The sequence below is a fragment of the Patella vulgata genome, chromosome 2, assembly GCF_932274485.2.
Source record: "Patella vulgata chromosome 2, xgPatVulg1.2, whole genome shotgun sequence".
Taxonomy (NCBI): Eukaryota; Metazoa; Mollusca; class Gastropoda; family Patellidae; genus Patella; species Patella vulgata.
In genome coordinates, this window is record NC_065880.2 from 66,226,965 (window position 1) to 66,239,377 (window position 12,413).

Genomic DNA, 12,413 nt, shown 5'->3' on the forward strand with positions numbered 1-12,413 from the left:
TTGTGGTTCCTCTAGAGGTCACAATTTTTATCAGATTTAAAAAAAAAAACATTTTAATATATCACCGTTACACGCAATGATAGTTGAGTTTCAATTTCGTGAAAATCGGACCAAAACTGCCAGACAAAATGGCCGCCCCTTGTTCGCAAATAGTGTAAAATATGGTATATCAAGGTTGTGGACCCTCTAGAGGTCACAATTTTCATCCGATTTTGATGAAACGTGGAATGCATGTTTATATCACAAAGATCTTGGTTCCTTTCAATATTCGCGCAGATCGGATCGTAACCTCCTGAATTATGGCCCCTGATTGTACGTAAAATCATGCTTTTAGCTTGTGGTTCCTCTAGAGGTCATAATTTTTATCCGATTTAAAAAAACGTTTTAATATATCACTGTTACACCGTAATGACAGTTGAGTTTGAATTTTGAGAAAATCGGACCAAAACTGTCAATAATAATGACAACATTCATAAAATAAAGCTTCTGTCAGCATGTGTATAAAGTAAAAAAAATCATAACGTTAAACAGTATTTAAAACTATAGCTCAACGTCGCTGATTCATTGACCTAATTCCAGCAATGTCGCGTGTCATCTGTATTCGGCATTTGAGATTTTGTCGGAAAAATATATTAATGACTGTTTCTCAGAGTATTCGGTGTTCTATTAGTGGATTATATTCAATGAAGACTTAAATTGAACTAACGACTGGTCTGTGAAACCATCAAATGTATGATCCAATTATTATTTTAATATCTACCTGGAATTCATATGGAGCGTCAAAGACCTGCCTGGCAGCCGCTGGTTTCGATATTTTCCCGCCATTTTTTAGTTCTTTCCTGCCATTTTAAATTCATTTTCTTATCCGTTCCGTTTTTAAATGACTAGGCCTCTAAATGTTTTAAAAAAGCTACTTGTCGCAATGTGACAGGTAGCTTTTCTTCATACCTGTCGCTTCAGTAACTAACCTATCACTCTCAATTATCAAAGACCAATCACATGACACATATCGATACATGTAGGTACACATGTAAAATTGTTTAGGTCTTTACGTACATTGTTCCATATAAATATCGTAATATGAAATGTTTATTTCTTCAACATTGAAATGCCTAAAAATTGTTGAAAGTCTGTGAATCTGCTTTGGCTCGGCGGCTCGAAGATTCGTGCAATTCTATCATCCGTATCCACGTGAATTCCGTCAGACTCAGATATCATGGTACCAAACTTGCATGCTGTGCATGGCACCGTATTTACATGTACATGTACCCTATGCGAAGGACAGGTAATGCTCCATGAAATTCCTTTCTCACATATCTTGTCTGTATTTACGCTACAAATTATATTTAAATATGAAATATTTTTCCGACCTAATTATTTGATTTTATCAAAATTTCTTATAAATTATTCATAGCCTTTATGGAAATTGTTTTAAACTTTTTAAATGATTAAATACACCTGGCAACGAGCCGTATGCATTTTCAATCCAGCCACCACTGTATTTACTGTGGTGTCGTTACTAGGGCTGCAACGATGAATCGATGAACCGCAATGTTTTAAAGATGCACGATACAATCAATGTCTGTATCGGGATTCATTAGACCAATATTCCTTTTAATTCGTAAATAAGTCCATGAGCTAAATAACTTTTTATACGCCCACATTGAGATGTGGTCGTATATTGTTGTCGCCCCCGTCCGTCCGGTGTCCACAATGGATACTCTAGAGCAGTGATGGGATTTCAAAATTTTAGTTGTCGGACATTTTCTTCCCGAAAATAAAGGGACATAATTCTTATCGTTATTTAAGCAGGTGTTTTCAAACCACAATTAAGAATCACGTGTCAACAAAATATTCAAATTCATACGTAATAAAAAAAATAGGTGCACCTCGTTATTTTTTAAAATTTAATTCCCGTACGGTATTCAAATTTATGTCAATAATATTCCGACAAAATTACATGACATCGTAATACCATAGAATGAAAGCGTGCCGACTACTGCCCATCCGTATACCGGTTTCAAATTCCCCCCAAATTACCGTATTTTTCGGGTCATAAGTTGATACATTTTTCAGCGAAGTCCGGCATTCATCTTATACTCGATTTATATACGGAAGGTAAAAAAATGACATCCCGAAATTTATTTGACCATAAACCGTAGTAAACGTCGCTCTATAATACGAGCGAGTGACACCAACTGCTAAAAAATCCCATTCGACTCTAAGCATGCGCTCTCGTCTAAAACAATTACCGTAACTACTTACGTTATTCCAATCAAAATATTCTTCAACATTATTTAGCGTGTTTATGTATTTATTTAAAAACATAAACCCCATTCAAAATATGATCATAAATCCGACAATATGCCATCAAAATAGAATCTTTTCTCCCAACATCAGACGTATTAGTTTTGGCACGTTTACACCTCTTAATTCCACGTGTCTCGCAAGATTTCTACTTTCATTTTGCGTGTGTGTGAAATAGCTTTATTTAACTTCGGCTTCCACTGAAGAAATATCACAGACAAGTTATCGGACACAATGTATATTGATTTGGGGTGTTATATACAATTAGGCTATGAGACATATATGACTAATGTCTACGGCCGACATCAAAAGTTTATTGGATTGATATTTAGTCTGACAAAGGAGAAGCAATGACTTCTGTTCAGGATTGAATTGATGAATTGTCCAACAAAGAATTAAGTCAGTCAATCAAGGCAGATTAAGTAGTTAATCAAGGTATGTGTATAGACCGTATAAAACGATAAATACGTTGATCACTTAATTACCTAATCAATCCAGCCTATTATCAACGATAATCGGGTTGAGTGGTAGTTATACACTCAGTACACTATATTAATTTTGGAATTTTGAATATTATTTACCATGTCTTGATGTCCAATTCGGCAATTCCTGGTCGGACAATTTACGACGTTTGGAAAATAGCGTTGGACATGTCCGGAATATACGGGCAAAATCCCATCACTGTTCTAGAGGATAAACTTAATATTCGATTGACTTAAAATTTATACACAGTGTTTAAGGTCATGAGATGAAGAAGCCTATTGATTTTCAGCGATTTACGATAATTACTGCCAGAGTTACGGCCCTTGATCACTTTGGATAATCTTATGGACGCTCTAGAGGCTCCAGTTAATTTGCGATTGACTTTAAATTTATACACAGTGTTTAAGGTCATGAGATGAAGAAGCCTATTGATTTTCAGCGATTTTGGATAATTACTGCCAGAGTTATAGCCCTTGATCACTTGAAAAATCTTGTGGACGCTCTAGAGGCTAAAGCTAATATCCGATTGACTTTAAATTCAACGAATTCTAATAATTACTACCAAAGTTATGGCCCTTGATCACTTTGAAAAGTCTTGTGACACTCTAGAGGCTAAAGTTATCATCCGATTGACTTCAGATTGATACACAGAGATTAAGGTCTTGAGACGAACAAGTATACAGTGTATTAATTTTCAATGAATTTTGATAACTTGAACAGCTAAATCCATGATATTAAATGTTTTGTATACTAAACATTAGCAATGGGGCAGAACTTTATAAAAGCCAAACAAATTCTAATGAGATTCTGATAATTACTTAATGAGTTGTTACTCTTAATCAGATTTTAGTGTATTATAAATGTTTCATTAACGAAAAAGTAAAATTATGCGACAACTCTTGTTGACTGCCCAGACTTTTTATCTGCTGTGGGCGTATGTTTCGTTGCCTGGCAACCTATCTTTATTTCAATATATCCAATAAATATGACAATGCAGGCACCATTTCTAATCACGTGTTTATACATGTAAATTACATTACTAAATATAGAATAAAACAACACAGTAAAGTATGATTAGTAAATTTAACTGAAAACTAATTTACATTACTAAAAATAGAATAAAACAACACAGCAGTGATGGGATTTTGCCCGTATATTCTGGACTTGTCCGAATCTTTTTTCCAAACGCCCAAAATTGTCCGACCGGGAATATGCCCAATCGAACATCAAGACATGGTGAATAATATTCAAAATTCCGAAATTAATATAGTTTACTGAGTGTATAACTACCACTCAACCCGATTATCGTCGATAATACGCTGGGTTTATTAGGTAATTAAGTGATCAACGTATTTATCGTGTTATACCGTCTAAAGTATAAACCTATTGATTGACTGACTTAATCCTTTGTCGGACAATTCATCAATCTAATTTTAAACAGAAGTCATTGCTTTTCTTTTGTCGGACTATTCATCAATTCAATAAGAATGATTATAATTTTAATCCACCTGTTTACCTCGTGGTTTCTCATTTGTCGAGCATCTTAATCGCATTGATGTGAGCCGACATCATCTATAATAAACTAATCATAGATGTCACATATCGTAAGAGTAAATAACACCCTAAATTAATGGACAGTCAATTTGTCTACGATATCTTTTACGTCTTTTAAGAATCCATATAGAAATTCTCATCCAGGGTGGCACTTTCCCTTGATCTCAAGCACGGCACGAATATTGCTTAACATATTATTAGGCAGTGCTTACTATGAAGTCGTGTGATGTGAGTCACGTAGGCTATTCGTCTCTATTATCCAGAAAAATATTCTACGAATATGTTGAAGACTAGGAGTTTCTGGGTGATCGAGACTAGTACGCACCCAGCAAAATAACAAAAAGGGAGGTGCTACCAATAGCTATATGAGCAGAAATTCTAACGTATTTGTAGGCGGGAATTAAGAAGCATGTCAATCATTCTGCTGTGTTGCCTATGATGCCTGTCACTCTGTCGTGACTATGAAAGAGTGTTATTCGCTGAAGTAAGCTATGCCTGTTTACAAGTGATTTAACTATTTCGGGTTCTGCATTCATTTGCTGCCGTATAAACGAAGACACGTAATTCTAAAGGAATATTATGGTTGTGAATTTGAAGCCGAAGCAGGATCGGCAAGCTTTCATTCAACATATTACGAAAATGCTTAATTTTGTAGGACATTTACTGACATAAATTTGAATGCCGTACGGGAATTAAGTGTGAAAAATAGCGAGGTCACCAATTTTTATTACGTACGGGATTTGAATATTTTGTTGACATGTGGTTTTTAATTGTGGTATGAATTGAATACTGTACGGGAATTAAATATGAAAAATAGCGAGGTTCACCTATTTTTATTAATTACGGGATTTGAATATTTTGACATGTGACTTTTAATTGTGGTACGAATTCGTCTGCTTAAATAAGTATAAGAGTTATGCCCCTTTATTTTCGGTAAAAATGTCTGACAAGAAAAATTTTGAAATCCCATCACTGCAACACAGTATAGTATGATTGGTAAATCTAATGGAAAACTAAAAGTAGAAATCTCACGAGATACATAAAATTACAAGAAATGGAAAAGATTCTGTTTCGATTGCATTTTCAAAATATTGATGATGATAATATTTTGAAGGTGTGTGTGGGGGGGGGGGGGGGTAAGCTTGTGTTTAATAAAGAAATAAACAAGCTAAGAAATGTCATGGAGCAACGGTTACTCGCTTACTGAACATTTTTTTTGTCCCCCGCCTTTCAAAGAAAGCAGGAGACTATTAAAATGTGTTCGTCTGTCCGTCACATTTTTCGGGACACAATAACTCTTTCTAATTGAGCTAGAACAAGTAGAATGTTCAAACTTGGTGTAGGTATTTATTAGGTCAATGCCTTGGGTATGCAGAGATAAGCAATTTGATTGGTTCATGCTTTGGGACACGATAACTTTAGTTCTAATTAAGTGAGAGTGATGAAACTTGGTGTATAGTTTCACCACATCAATTCCTTGACTAAGTTCGATAATGGGCATTTTCTGCTCAGGGTAAGCAGAGCGATAAGCAATTTGATTGGTCGAGACTTTGGAACACAATAACTCTCATTCTAATTGAGTTAGAATGTTCACACTTGGTGTAGGTGTCTATTAGGTGAATGCCTTGATGAAGTTAGAAAATGAGAATTTTCTGCTAAGGGTAAGCACGCAGAGATAAGCAATTTGATTGATGCTTTGGGACACGATAACTTTAGTTCTAATGAAGTGAGTGTGAGGAAACTTGTGTATAGCTTTTTATACGCCCACACTTGGTACAATGACATGCAATCCCTTTAATTTCAAAATTTCATTTCAGGCTTCTGCCATAGACAAGGAAACCAGAGGATCTTGTCCGATATGTCATCAATGGTTTATGATGTCCTACCTAATGGCTGAAAATCAAGAAGGCGTCAATTTCAAAGTCTTCACTGTCCAAGCAGACTGTCCACCCAAAAACTTTTTGGAAGAAGGTTGGAGCAAAAAGTTCCCTGTTGTAAAAGCAAGGTCATGTATCACAAAAACTGGTCAGGATATTAGTGGTATGATGTATGACACATTTGAAGAATTAGAAGTTTTCTTTGAAAGCATTAACAAAGACTGCCCAGAATTAAAGAGACGTAATGCACCAAATGTTGAAGCTATGAAGTGTGTTGAAGATCTATATAAGGTAGGCCAGTCCATGTTTGTGAGAATCCTATGGGTAGGATGGAAACACTTGATAAAAGTATGAGCATATAATAAGTTATAAGCTAAGTTCTGTGAAGAACTTAGGTGTCCTCTTAGAGCCAAATCTAAGCATGGACAGTCACAATCGTGAAATTTGTCGATAAATGCTATTTTCAGCTCAGAGACATTGGCCATATAAGACACTTGAAATTACTCCATTTGCTGCCAATAATGAATAAATGAAAAAATCATCTTCAAAATTCTGTCCTTGACTTATCAGTGTGTAAATGACTTAGCTCCAAAATACTTATCCGACCTTATGCAAATACATGTTCCCTCACGTAACCTCCAATCAGCAGTGCCATAAAAAGCTCTTCTAAAATTACAACAGCTGAAAATCGCTCCTGCGAAAATAGCACTTCTCAACTCAAAGTAAAGGAGCATTCCATTATTTAGAAGAGCTATTCATGTATTTCATAATTTGACCATATATGAAGCCATTTATTGACCATTAATACTTAGAAAATAAGGATATGTGTTTCAATATTTCTTAGAAATTTCAGTATCAATGTTTCACTCCTATACTGACTTGATGAAAACCATAGACAAAAGTCACAGAAAAAATCCTTAAGTTTAACTTTGACTCCCTTAAAATTTTGGCACAAAGCCTGCACCATAACAATTCGATGTTTGCCGTTTTGTCTCCAATAAAAATTTAAGCATTGAAAAAATTCAAAACAATGTCCAAAAATAAAGTTTATGTATACTATTCAAAAAAAGTAGGGGATATTTGATTTTGGGGGCATAATACTAAAATATGCAAATGACTACGAAAAAAGTCACTATAGAACCTAACAGAAGAAACATTTCCAGTTACATGTGACGCCCAAACGCACCAATAGCTACCGCATGGAATGCAGGTGATGCTTGGGATCATCGTGGGGGTCCAACCCAAGATTTGCACGACTCTGACTTTGAATGTTACAGTCATTGTGGCATTGAATTCCAGGGTGGAAACATCAGTTTAATTGTTTTAGTGACCTGAAAACAAATTTTGATATGCGTCGGCTTACCCCAAAATGAAAGGTTACGTGCCCTTGGCATGCTACAGATCGGCACAACACAGGCGGTTGTGGCGCGGACGATGAATGTTTCTCAGTCTGTCATAAGCAGGCTATGGTCCAGATACCGTGATACACAATCTGTACAGGACAAACCACGCTCAGGTCGACCAAGGGCGACAACTCAAGCCCAGGATCGATTTATCCGTACCTTGGCCTTGAGAAATCGTGTCATCACAGCAAATCAGATCAGCGCTCGTCTTCAAACAGACACTGGTGTGAGAGTGAGTGGCCAGACGATTCAGAATCCATTATTTAGAAGAGCTATTCATGTATTTCATAATTTGACCATATATGAAGCCATTTATTGACCATTAATACTTAGAAAATAAGGATATGTGTTTCAATATTTCTTAGAAATTTCAGTATCAATGTTTCACTCCTATACTGACTTGATGAAAACCATAGACAAAAGTCACAGAAAAAATCCTTAAGTTTAACTTTGACTCCCTTATAATTTTGGCACAAAGCCTGCACCATAACAATTCGATGTTTGCCGTTTTGTCTCCAATAAAAATTTAAGCATTGAAAAAATTCAAAACAATGTCCAAAAATAAAGTTTATGTATACTATTCAAAAAAAGTAGGGGATATTTGATTTTGGGGGCATAATACTAAAATATGCAAATGACTACGAAAAAAGTCACTATAGAACCTAACAGAAGAAACATTTCCAGTTACATGTGACGCCCAAACGCACCAATAGCTACCGCATGGAATGCAGGTGATGCTTGGGATCATCGTGGGGGTCCAACCCAAGATTTGCACGACTCTGACTTTCAATGTTACAGTCATTGTGGCATTGAATTCCAGGGTGGAAACATCAGTTTAATTGTTTTAGTGACCTGAAAACAAATTTTGATATGCGTCGGCTTACCCCAAAATGAAAGGTTACGTGCCCTTGGCATGCTACAGATCGGCACAACACAGGCGGTTGTGGCGCGGACGATGAATGTTTCTCAGTCTGTCATAAGCAGGCTATGGTCCAGATACCGTGATACACAATCTGTACAGGACAGACCACGCTCAGGTCGACCAAGGGCGACAACTCAAGCCCAGGATCGATTTATCCGTACCTTGGCCTTGAGAAATCGTGTCATCACAGCAAATCAGATCAGCGCTCGTCTTCAAACAGACACTGGTGTGAGAGTGAGTGGCCAGACGATTCAGAATCGACTGCATAGGGGTCACCTTCGCGCCCGACGTCCTCGCGTGATCCCTTGTTTGAGAGATCATCACATTCAGGCAAGACGTCGTTGGTGTAGGGATCGTCAACACTGGGATAATCGACGCTGGATCAATGTGATGTTTTCAGATGAGTCAAGGTTCACTGTTGATTTTTTGGACAGACGTAGGAGGGTGTGGCGTCGTCGAAACGAGCGCTTCCAAGACGTTAACGTCATCAAACATGATCGATTTGGGGGTGGTTCTGTTATGGTTGCACGACGTCATGGCCGCCGTTTCATCTTCCAGGATGACAACGCAAGATGTCACAGGGCCAGGATCGTTACAGGTTACCTCCAACAACAGAACATCACCACATTACCTTGGCCAGCACTGAGTCCCGACCTCTCCCCCATCGAGCATGTCTGGGACATGCTTGGACAGAGGTTACGTCAACGTCAACAACGTCCTGCCAATGTCCAAGAACTTGCTGCTGCGTTGCAACAGGAATGGGACAATCTGGACCAAAATGACCTTAGACGTCTCATTAGGAGTATGCCACGTCGGATCAATGCTTGTTTGGCAAACAGAGGAGGATTTACCCGTTACTGACTTGGTTGTGATGCTGTGGTAACTTTGCTGTTTGACCCTGGGTATCATTTTACCCTTATAATGGTCAGTCTGTGCCTTACTTAGTCTAACGATCATTTGGAATAAATCGATGAATGTGAACTTCATTTCATTTTGTCATTTGTTTCTTCGTCAGTTTCATTAGGTGACTTTAATAACACTTAAAAATCAAATATCCCCTACTTTTTTTGAATAGTATATAATTTACATAACAATTTGACAAAAGAAAACAATATACATGTAATTTTTAGCGTAAATTAGTTGGAATGTGAGAAAGGAATTCCAGGGGGGCGCGATCCGCTGTTCTCTCTGCACGTGGTTAATAATAGAATAGTGTCATGTACAGGTGCAACTTCGTGTTTGAAATTCAATTTTGTACCGATATTTTAGAATTTGAATTCTACGCATTTGTCAACAGCAAGGTCATAGGCCTCTACATTAAATTTAAAGGATGATTTGAGAAGTATGTTTTACTTGGCAGAATCCACATCAATTCGGATTATGGAATTGTACGAATCTTCGAGTCGCAGACTTAAAGCTAATGCGACGATTTGCACAAATATTTATTCCTGCCGATGTCGAAATTAATTACGATATTTATATGGATCAAAAGTTTGTGTGCATGGATAATGTGTGACGTGGAAACTTATAAATGGCAGGTTAGTTACTAAAGCGACATTTCGAGGCCTGTCTGATTAAACTCTATACAGTACACTTCGCGCTGAAGTATGAAATTAGTCCTGGTGGGTGTTTTTTTCGCTCAAAAATCGCGACGTTTTTCTCATATACACTCCACAGAATTGGAGAGGTTCTGGGAGGAAAAAGTCCGTGAAAATATAAAATTCGCGGAGGATTATTGTCCGCGAACATATGAAATTCGTGGCAGATTATATTCGATGGAAACATAAAATTCATGGCAGATTATGGTCCACAGTGATTCAAAATAGTCAAGAGTAATTGTCCCCCGCCTTTCGAAGAAAGCAGGGGACTATTAAAATGGGTTCGTCTGTCTGTCTGTCTGTCTGTCTGTCTGTCTGTCTGTCTGTCTGTCTGTCTGTCTGTCTGTCTGTCTGTCTGTCTGTCTGTCTGTCTGTCTGTCTGTCTGTCTGTCTGTCCGTCCGTCCGTCCGTCCGTCCGTCCGTCCGTCCGTCCGTCCGTCCGTCCGTCCGTCCGTCCGTCCGTCCGTCACACTTTTTGGGACACAATAACTCTCTTCCTAATTGAGCTAGAATGTTCAAACTTGGTGTATGTGTTTATTAGGTCAATGCCTTGATGGAGTTCGAAGATGAGCATTTTCCGCTTAGGGTAAGCAGAGATAAGCAATTTGATTGGTTGATGCTTTGGGACACGATAACTCTCTTCCTAATTGGGCTAGAATGTTCAAACTTGGTGTATGTGTTTATTAGGTCAATGCCTTGACGGAGTTCGAAGATGAGCATTTTCCGCTTAGGGTAAGCAGAGATAAGCAATTTGATTGGTTGATGCTTTGGGACACGATAACTTTAGTTCTAATTAAGTGAGAACTATTATAAATTAATTAAATATGTAGTATGCAATAATGAATTGACATTTAATGACAGAAAGAAAACAGTGAACTTTGCACAACTTGCAGCAAGATGGAAAATAGACCCGTTGATACAACCAAACTCTAGATCTGTAGGCATAGAGCATGTTTTCCCCTTAATATGCTATAATTATTCCATCAAAAACATTGTATGCTTAGACTATAAGTAAAGATATACTGTTTGATTGTTCAATACTTTGTAAAAGATAATCTGTGATAAATTTATATGTGTCCTCTAATTATTTTCCTATTTCGGCGGGGGACATCAGCCTCACTGTTGGCTTGTTTAGTCCATATTGTCACAAGGTTATTAGAAAGAAACACATATTTAATGGAACAATATTATTCGTTTTAGTTCACCGGTAATTCATATATTCTTAACACTCTTTTCAAATTGCGTTTTGAAAAATAACTAAAGTGTACCAATGAATTGCATTCATTTCCTAAAATGTCCGTAATGCTGGATTCATTTATAATGTACATCGGTATTTAATTCGTGAATCGTACCACAAAGCACATACACATAGCAATTTTCGATGTCATTAGTTAATCCGACATGCAGAAAATAAAACTATGTTCCGTGAATTCTGATAACATTGTCTGAAAATGGACGACAATAAACATATTTAGTAGGTAGCGATTTGACGTGGATGTCATAAAATATGCTGGAGATTTTTTTATATACCGATTTACATGTATTATCAGTTTTAATATGAACAAGAATTTAACTTGCGAGGAAGGTATATTTTCTCTCCGATATTTAGTTTAACAATAATTCAATTAAAATGACGATTCGGCAACCAACGTTCAATATATATTTTATGTCCCCAAAATTAAATGTCATGTATTGGATAGAAGCTGGAAGACTGTTTACTTATTTCAGTTTCGTATTTGACTTTAAGATACAGATTCCCCATTTCCCACATTGCAAAACAGATCAACATGTCAAATCGTTTTAGTTGACGGCAAATGACTTAAAAATATCTTATCTTAAATAGCCCCTTCACCCCTTTAAATATATTTCTTTTTTATACTTGAACTTATAAATGCAACGCACAAATTGCCTACCAGATTTATACAGTAGACGATAAATATCCTAAATAATAATCCTGTTCGGTTTCCAATAATTATCACAGAAACAAATATTAATTTTCATTTTTTTCCGTGAACATATCGAAGACGCTTTCACTAAAACACCTAACAACAAGTTGTTATGAATGGAATCTTGTCCAGACAGAATTTAGATAATGTAATATATCATTACAGAGCCCTGTGGCTATCTAATTGCCCAAATTGGTTATTAAAACTATCCCGACAATAATCTCCATACCGGACATATTCAAAAAATGAAGAAAAAAGTTAAAAAAAAATTAGCGCTCGTGCGAAAAACTTGATTTCTCCATCAGATCTTAGCGGACCAAAAG

At 36.8% G+C, this 12,413-nt stretch overlaps 1 protein-coding gene across 1 annotated transcript in view; it reads left to right on the forward strand.

Moving 5' to 3' along the window:
* Window positions 1-12,413, forward strand: part of LOC126811251 (chloride intracellular channel protein 4) — a 47,106-nt gene that overhangs the window by 13,289 nt on the left and 21,404 nt on the right. Inside the window, exon 2 of the mRNA XM_050536831.2 lies at window positions 6,162-6,512. Coding sequence (XP_050392788.1) covers window positions 6,162-6,512 — 351 coding nt within the window. The remainder of the gene's footprint in view (window positions 1-6,161; window positions 6,513-12,413) is intronic.